The 8,791-nt window shown below is 62.5% G+C and overlaps 1 protein-coding gene across 1 annotated transcript; it reads right to left on the bottom strand.

The window, feature by feature from the left end:
- Nucleotides 1-349: 349 nt before the first annotated feature.
- MATN1 (matrilin 1) lies at nucleotides 350-8,428 on the bottom strand (the record flags this gene model as incomplete). Its single annotated transcript, XM_081307417.1, has 8 exons — nucleotides 350-399; nucleotides 1,021-1,101; nucleotides 1,604-1,756; nucleotides 2,281-2,697; nucleotides 3,129-3,254; nucleotides 4,118-4,340; nucleotides 6,474-6,820; nucleotides 8,335-8,428. 8 exons carry the CDS (start codon nucleotides 8,426-8,428, stop codon nucleotides 350-352), a joined length of 1,491 nt encoding a protein of 496 aa, XP_081163543.1.
- Nucleotides 8,429-8,791: the final 363 nt, after the last annotated feature.

Below are 8,791 nucleotides of genomic sequence, written 5' to 3'. Positions count from 1 at the left end.
CAAAATCCAGGAATATATTAAGCTCTGGATCAGAAGAAAACGCACACACGACTCTCTGGCACTCCTTCCCGAAGGGCTCACTCATGCACACCCGCCCTCCCTTGGGCACACACACAGGCTCCCAAACATCGTCACACGCTCCTGACAAGCACACGGGGACATGCCCCTCCAGCCCCCAGCCAGCGGGATGCAGGGCTGGGAGGCCCGGAGCTGTCCCAGCACCCGGCCCCTCCCGGCGCCCTCACTAAAATGGCAAAGCTGGACGACACTGGGCTGCAGGGACACAGCAGGACTCTCTGAGCCAAGCTTGGGGTGGGGAGAGGGAGGCGCCAGGGTGGGGACAACGACCTTAGACGACTCTGTTCTCCAGGACGGTCAGCCGCTTACTGACGGCTTCCAGTGCACCCGCAGTTAAGGAGAGGAGCAGCCTGGCCAGAGCAGGGGGCGCTGGCCCTGGCCCCACTTCCTGTTTCCCCAGGGAGGCCCCTCTACCGGAGCTTTCTCTCACCCCTACACACGGGTCCTCCCTCTGTCAAAATGTATCCACTGATATCCACTGGTCCTGCTGATGATGCGCTTTCCAAAAGCACAGCCCCACTGTGCGCCCTGGGCTGTGCCCACATGGGTTCAGCCCTGCACGGTGCCCACCTCGTCCTGGCTGAGTTGCTAGGGACCCACCCCCACCTCTGAGTGCGGACTGGCCTTCACATTGTCACCATGAGCCTGTGAAGCGGGGAGTCCACAGGGACCATGCTTTCGGGGGTTTGTCCTGGTCTCTTGTCTGGGCCCTGTCCCTAGAATCTGGCCTCTGCCTCAGTTTACCCTCTAGGAACCTCTGCAGCTGAGAGGCCTTGTGCCAAGGCAGGTACTAGCCTCTTTGACCAAATCCTCGTCAGGCAGCCGGCCAAGAGGAGCCTGCCCCAACCACCCCCCAGGGCCACTTCTCCCCCCTGCCCCACCACACCCCGCCCCTCCTGCTGCTCTTGCCCCAGCCTCCCAGCAGCCCCTGGAAAAGGATATGCTTCCTGGTCAGAGCCTGCAGCAGCCCCTCCACTTTGGCCTGGAATCTCACGATGGACTCACAGGCACAGGGGTCTTCCTCTGCAAGGGACAAGAAACAGGAAGAAAAGGGAGCCGTGTGGTAGTTGCCCAGGGTGGGGACAGTCCTTGCTCAGTGCCTGCATCTGGAGTCTTGGGGGACTGAGGGGCCTGGGAGATCTGGAGGAGTGGCAGCACCACCGCTCTGGAGCCCAAACTCTACCCGGATGTGCCTCCTGGCAGGAGAGCCAGGGAGGACCAGGGGAAGAGCTGGGCTCCGTCATGGGTCCCAGGTTATTAACATCCCCCCCCCACTGGCCTTGGCTTTCCTGTCTATGAAATGGGGATTATACTCCTACCAAATGACAACCTGGAGAACAGCACGGTTCATGTAGTGAGCATTCAGCACCCACATCCCATGGTGGTAAGAGCTGACCTGGCCAGCCCGCCTCCTGGTGCTGCCAACCATTGGCACCACCCGGCCCCTGCCTCTCCCCTCCCCCACTCTGTTCCAGGATGGTTGCATTCCCCACCAAGCCCCTGCCCCGCCTCCCTCCTCACTCACCCACACAGATCTTCTTCTGCAACTTCTTGCCGATCTGGTTGATGGTCTTGAAGTCAGCCGTGTAGAAGTAGTGCTCAGCCACAGGTTCCGAGGCGATTTCCCTCAGCTCGTCCTCCACGGCATTGCCCACTCCCACCGCAAACATCTTAAAGCCTGCCAGAGAAACAAGAAGAGAAAGGTTAGGGGTGGGGACCTGCAGCCATAGGGCTGAGCCTCCTGGGAAAGCCTGGGCAGCCAGCACCAGACACCTCCTAGTGGCAGCTTCTGGAATTGCAGGCACAGTGCCTGGGAGAATAGCAGGAGGAAAGCAACCCGCCCTGGAGGTTTTTCCCACCCACGGTTACTATTTCCCTCATTCAAAAGTGATAAAACTGAGGGTCGGGCTTGTTCCAAAGGGGGTTTGCCTTCCAAAATTTTCTGTGTTTTGGGGGAATAAATGTTCAGTTGGAAAAGTTCCAAGTCTCACCTACAAAAGGACATCAAGACAAATCACTGCTTCCCTAGGGCCTCAGTTTTGTCATCATATGAAGAGAGGGCTGGACTAACAAATCCTTCCTCGCCAAAAGGTACCTGGGTTCAGGACACTAATCCGAAGACAAGATAGACTACAGCTGAGCTGTGCCCATGTGCAACCCTGGCCATCAGTGGTGTGCAGGGCCCAGGCGGGCAGCACCTACCGAGGTCCTTGGCCTTCTTGGCAGCATCGTTAATGTAGTCCTGGCTCCGGCCATCAGTGAAGACAATGCCCACCTTCTGGGCGCCGGGCCTGGCCCCGCTGGACACAGTGAAGGAGTTGTCGATGAGGTACTTGAGGGCAGCACCCGTCATGGTGCCCTTCTCCATGTAGGACATGTTCTGCACGGCCGCCTTGATGTCCTTCTTGGTGTGGAAGCGGCCCAGCGGGAACTCCTGGCGCACAGAGCTCGAGTACTGCACCAGCCCCACCTGGGCCAGCCTGTCGGACACGTCCAGGGTGTCCACAATCTGGTTGATGAACTTCTTCACCAGCTCAAAGTTCTCTGGCCGCACGCTCTTGGAGCCATCAATGAGGAAGACCAGGTCAGTGGCCAAGCTGCCACTGCCTCCACTGCAGACTGGGGAGGGTACAAAGCAATGAAGCCTGAGGCGAGGCCACCATCCCGGCCACCGGCTGGACACCCACCACACGCCAGCTCCGGGCTGGGGATCAGCCCCTTTATTCTCGGAAGCCCCTCCACAAAGCCAGGGTTGCTGGCCCCTTTGTACAGCATTGGAAACAGCTGCTACATCCCACAGGTCGGCCGTAGTGGAACCGAGGTCTGAGCTCAAGATAAGTGACTCTTTCCACCACACTAAACCCGCTGTGAGAAAGAACGGGACTGGAGTCAGGAGATGACTCTCTGCAGACACCAAACGCCTGTCTGCTTGGAAGGCCAGTCCAGAGGCAGAGTGGGGGAGGCCTGCATGGGTTTCCTGGGGAGAAGCCGAGGTTCCGCCCCTCCTCCCCACCACCCCCGCCCCGGGGCTTGTCCACCTGTCTACTGACCATTGCAGGTCTTGCCATCACTGTTCAGGGTGAAGCCCTCGTGGCAGGCGCAGGTGTAGGAGCCTGGGGAACTGAGGCACACCTGCTCACAGTCATGGTCCCCTGTGGCACACAGGTCTGACACCACTGGGGGGACAAGGAGAGACTCAGATCTCACAGTCACAAGGCCTCGGACATCTCAGCACAAGGCTCCTTCCAGATCAGGAAAGAACGGGGCCCCTCACACACAGGGAAATGGACACCTCAACTAGGGTGTGTGATGGTCCAGGCCCCAGACCCTCAGCCCAGGGCTGGAATCACCGCACCAGGGCCAAGATCTGTGAAGAGGGTTCTAATGTTGATGATCAAAATGAAAGTCCCTCTAAGAGGGGAAAGGCCACAGGAGCAGGGCCTGCACTCTGTTTTGTTCGCTGCTGTGTCCTGAGTGACTAGAAAGCCACACGGTAAAGAACACAGTGCATGAAACTCACTCAATAAAGCTGCTAAACGCCACGTGTTGCGCTCCACACCTTGCACCATCTCACCGAATCCTCACACCGAAGGACGCACTTTCCTTAGACCCGATTCACAGGTGGGAACAGTCTTGGCCCCGCTCCTGCCCCACCCCAGACCCCGCCCCTTTGGGCTGGTAGCATCCCTAAGAAACCCCCCCACACACAGACCCTTCTGCCCCCTCAACCTTCCCAGGTACCTCGAACCCTCCTGTGTCAGAAAATTTTGTCGCCCAAAACCCATGACAAGAAACACTCTTGCTGGGTTCAGGCACTTGCTTGGTCCCTGCGGGGACTGACAGTGTGAAAGGGCTCCTGGCATCCTCCTCTCTCTGCACTCCTCGAATGCAGGACGGGGACCCGCCCAGAATCAAGCACTCCCTAGTAACTCGCCGGACCTGAGTCCGATCTAGGCTCCACCCCAACTCGCGCAGGCCCCACCCTCTGGCCTGGCCCCACCCCGCGCTTGGCCTCAGCCCCGCCCCCAGCCCTGCATACGGCAGAAGGCCTCCTGGAACTTCTTGGACAGCTTCTCGATGACGCTGTAGCTCTCCACGTAGTCCACGTGCTCGTCCTGCGGCTCGCTGGCCATCTGCCGCAGTGTGGCCTTGTCCACGCGGCCCACGCCAATGGCGAACAGCTCGATGCCGCTGGCCCGGGCCCTTGCAGACACGTCGCGCACGCTGTCCTGGGGCCGCCCGTCGGTCACCACGATGACCACCTGCGAAGTGGGGGGGCCTGTGAGAACCAGCCCTCCCTCCCCTGGCTTGGCTCTCCAGGAAGCTGTGGGGATTAACAGAAGAGGAGTTGGAGGCCAGAGAAGCAAAGCGACTGGCCCAGAGTCACACAGCTTGTCGGTGCAGGGGCTCCTTCTCCCGCCTGGGTTTGGTTTGGGAAAGAGAAGCTGGCTGGCCGGAGGGGAGGCAGGCTCCTCTGACTGCAGGAGACGTGGCTCAAGTGTCCAGGCTTCTCTGTGGGACAGGGTAGGGCCATGTCTCTCCCATAAAAGTGGAGCTTCTGCGGACTGTCCCCCTCAGGGGGCTGTAGAGACCCCAGGCTGCTGAGAGCCATACCCGAGTGGGCGCGGCCTGGGTTGTGCCCCCCGGTGCCCTCCATGAGGACCTGGTAACTGGAGTCTCAGTGTGGAAGGAAACTCCAGGCCATTCCCAGCGGCTCCCTTTGGGGGCCCAGCGAGCGCACTCAGCACGGTGCGGTCCTGCGCTGTGGCCACTGGAGGGCAGCCGAGGCCAACAAATGGGGTTGCTGCCTCCAGTCTGTGGAGTGGACTCCTGAGATCCGGGAGGGAGCCCCACCGCAGCCACCCAAGGAACCAATACCCAGAAGGAAGTGGTGCCCCTGTCTTCCCCATTCCCAGGAGGGTCCATGGTCCTCCCACAGGGGAAAAGGACCCAGGCTTCCCCAAGGTTCCTGGGTTCCGCACCCTGAAGAGGGTGGTGCTGAGCCGGCTGGAGCTCTGCGAGGCCTGGTCCCCACCCCCACCCCCACGCCTGCACCTGGCCCTGGCGCGACGTTGGCCTCAGTACCCTGCGGAGTCCGGCAGGGTGAGAATTGCCGCCCCACAGGGGTGGCAGGGCTAGGGAGCCAGGAAGGGGCCACTGTTCATCTCAGCTCCTGCCTCTGAGCTGCAGCCAAGCTCAGAGCCGCCCTCTGCCTTGGGTCCCTGCCTGCCCCAGGCCACTGCTCTGACCTGGGGAAAACAGTCAACTCTGGAGCTGTGCCTGCCACAGGGTGTCACCACCAACAGCCTCACCACCTCTCCATTAGGACCACCTGGGGCCACCGCATCCTCAGCCGTGACTCTCAGCCACAGCTACAGCACTTCCTTAGAGCTTGTGAGTGGCCCCACAAAATGAGACCAACAGGTGGCTGTTGTGTCGTTTCTCCAAGGCAGATGGTGGCTGGGGCTGGTCTGCCACTGCTCAGGAGCAGGGCGAGCTGCTGTAGCACTCATGTCTCGGCTGCCTTCCGTGAGATGGGGATCCCACCTCCCGCAGGGCTGTGGATCTGACCTGTGCTGAGAGGGGGTCTCGGGAGGGTGTGAAAGCCCTGGGCATGTGATCAGTGACGACTCAGGCCAAGGAGGGCTGCAGATGGAGAAGTGCAGGGGCCTGTGGGGACATCATCAGGGGAAAGAACACCTGGCCCAACCCTGCAGGCCCAGTGCTGAGCCCTGAAATAATGACACTTGGGTACAAAGCCCTTGAAACGCTCAGCACCCTCCTGGGGCCCTTGCTGATGGCAACATGGGGTGCGTTCCCCTTTCTGAGTCCCTGCCCTCAAAGGATTATCAAATAAAAGTCAGTTGATGCAGTGGGGCTGGTTGGGTGCCAGGCGTCTCCTGAGCATCTTATGCCTGTAGTCTTGGTCCTTAGGGCAGCAACATGACCCCCATTTCACAAGTGAGGAAAATGGGGCCCCGTGAGAGGAAGTACCCGGCTCAGGGGGGTGCAGATAGCACCAGGGAGTGGGCTGGCACCCATGCAGGAGGTGGCAGAGTCCACGCCTTCCCTGTGTGCACCTGGCCTGTCTCTGCCTGCAAGGAGCGTGGACTGCCTGGGGTCCAGGTCATGGGAACTGACCCCGTGCTCACCAGGTTCAAGCTGCTGGGCGGGGAAGGCCGGGGAGTGGTGGGTCCCCACCCCAGCTCTGTCGCTCAGCTGGAGACCTCTGCCTAATGATCTCCCCCATCCCTCAGTTCCCCCCACTGTGAGGGGACCCCCTCAAAGGAATGTCATGTGGGTGAAAGTGGAAGCCCTTAGCCCAGAGGAGAAGGCTGGGGACCTCAGTTCCAGGCCACCCTGGGGCCAGAGACAGCGAGAGCCCCTGCGCGCACCTTGCTGATGTCGGGGGACCTGGAGCGACCGCCCTCCGAATCGCTGAAGGCCTTGGTGATGGCGAACTGGAGGGCCAGGCCGGTCATGGTGCCTGTGGACAGCGGCTGGATGCGGCGCACCGCCTGCAGCAGCGCAGCCTTGGAGCCGTGGGCCCGCAGCGGGAACTCCTGCTTGACGGCGCTGGCGTAGTTGACCACGCCCACCCGGGTGGCATTGGGCCCCACATCCAGCGACTTGATGACCTGGGACAGGAACACCTTCACCTTCTCAAACTCCATGGGCCTCACGCTGCGGGAGCTGTCCACCACGAACACCAGGTCCGCGGGCCGCGTCCGACAGAGGTGCCCTGGGAGGGGACAGAGAAGGCAGAGGGCGAAGGTCAGAGGCCCAGCGGCGGGCATCGGAGCTGCCAGAATCCAGACCCGAGGCCTGGGGTTGGCAGGTCCTGTTGTCACCCCGTGTGTGGACGCTCTGGCATGTGGCGTGCCAAGGCCACCTCTGAGCCCGAAGGAAGGTCGGAGGAGCCATCCAGCCTCGGGCAGCCCACTCGGTCTCCTACCCCTTTCCTCACCCGGGCAGGGAGCTGACCACCCCTTCCTGACAGGAGCCTCCAAAGATGAGCCGGTGCAGCGGGAATCCAGCCTGTGCTGGCCGTCACCTGAGTGCTCACAGCCTTTGAAATGGTCCTTTTCAGCCCTGGCTGGTGGCCAAAAGCAGGAGCAGCCACTCCTCAACCCTGGGCAGGGGGCGCTGAGGGTGGGCCCCGCCTTGAGGGCCAACACGTCCCGGCACCCGGCCCCTTCACCTGAGCATCAAAGCGAGGGGGCACAGCAGACCCGGCTCCCCTCCCCGGGTGGACCTGCTGGCTCAGGTCTCCAGGACCAGGGAAGGGAGCAGGCATTCCTGGTGGCCACCTGGGCAGCCTGACCAGCCGGGACCAGAGACAACCCCAAGGAGCCGCGTCCCTCCAGACTCCGGGGAGTTTCAGGGAAGTGGAGTGAGGCGCGCCTGGCTTAGGTCCCCGCTCAGCCACTCCGTGGCCCTGAGCAGGTGGCAGCGCCTCTCTGAGCCTCAGTCCTCATCTGCCCAGTGGGAGAATCAGGTCAGCGCACACTGCCTCGGGGCCTGCAGCCAGGCCAGCTGGTGCAGAGGACTCTCCCTCCCCGTCTGCAGAACACCCGGATTCCAGATGGGGGTGCAGAGTCAAGAAGGGGGGAAGCTGGGTGGGGCAGTGCCAACCCCCAACCACGGGGCCCTGGACTGGGGGCCTGGCCTCAGAGGTCCCTGAGACCTTAGAGACCCCCCAGCATCGGGCTCCCTGCTCCCTGCTGGCTAAGGCTGCGCATGGGCAAATGGAGGTCCAGAGAGGGAGAGCGCGTGGGCCAGACCACACAGCAGTCGCTCAGCCCCCGTGGCTCTGGGGCTGCCTCCCGTGGTCTCAGGAAGGTCCTCCCCTCCCAGCCTCAGTCTCCCCATCTTTACAGGGAGACCTACACATTCTAGGACGTGGGGCCCAGAGCTGAAACTCACAGGGGCGTGGTCCCGTGGGAGCCCAGTGGGGTGGGGCTGGGAGAAGGGGAAGGGGCTCTTGGTCCCCCAGATCTGTATTCATCAAAGAGCCCGAGCCCTGCCCTGGGCCTGGCGCAGCTCCAGACGTCCGCAGGCCCTGGGAGCCGGGGGCCCTGCAGCGCAGTCCCTGACGGCCAGCCTGCCCTGACCTCGTCAGCATCCCCACCTCGTGCCACTCCTGGCTCTCTGCCCCTCCCCATCCTGGGTCCCATTAGCCTCTGCCATCTCGCCACCAGCCCCGGGCTGTCCCCCAGGGCCCCTGGCCATGTCCCCATCCCGCGTTCCCCTCACCTCTGGACTGGGGGGTGAGGCCGAGGTTCCGTGGAGGCTGGAGCAGCAGCAGCAGGCCGCAGAGCACGAGGCTGGTGCCGGAGACGACCCTCATGGTTGTGGCAGCAGGGACAGCGGCCGGCACAGTGGTGGGGGCCAGCAGGTCCCCGTCTTATCAACCCCACTGCCCGCCCAGCCTTCCGGCCGGGCGGACCCCACTGAGGTGGGGACAGCAGCCCCAGCCCCCAAGTCCCCGGGGCGGGGCCGTGCTGAATGGAGGTGTGTGTGTCGGAGGAGGAGGCCTGGCCCCGCGCGCCCCAGCCACAAGGGCTCCTTTGCCTGCAGAAGCAACCTGAGCCGCAGCTGGAATTCAGGAAATCCCAGGTGGGCGGGGGTGGCCCTGAAGGGGCTGGGACCCTTGCCTCGCCCCAGCCCTGCCCTGCTCCTCCTTCCCACAGCCAAACCCTTCTGCACCCGC

This window comes from Spermophilus citellus, assembly GCF_964194105.1.
Source record: "Spermophilus citellus genome assembly, chromosome: 9".
NCBI classification, from domain to species: Eukaryota; Metazoa; Chordata; class Mammalia; order Rodentia; family Sciuridae; genus Spermophilus; species Spermophilus citellus.
Note: the sequence above shows the minus strand (reverse complement) of the source record. Positions and strands in the feature narration are given on the sequence as shown.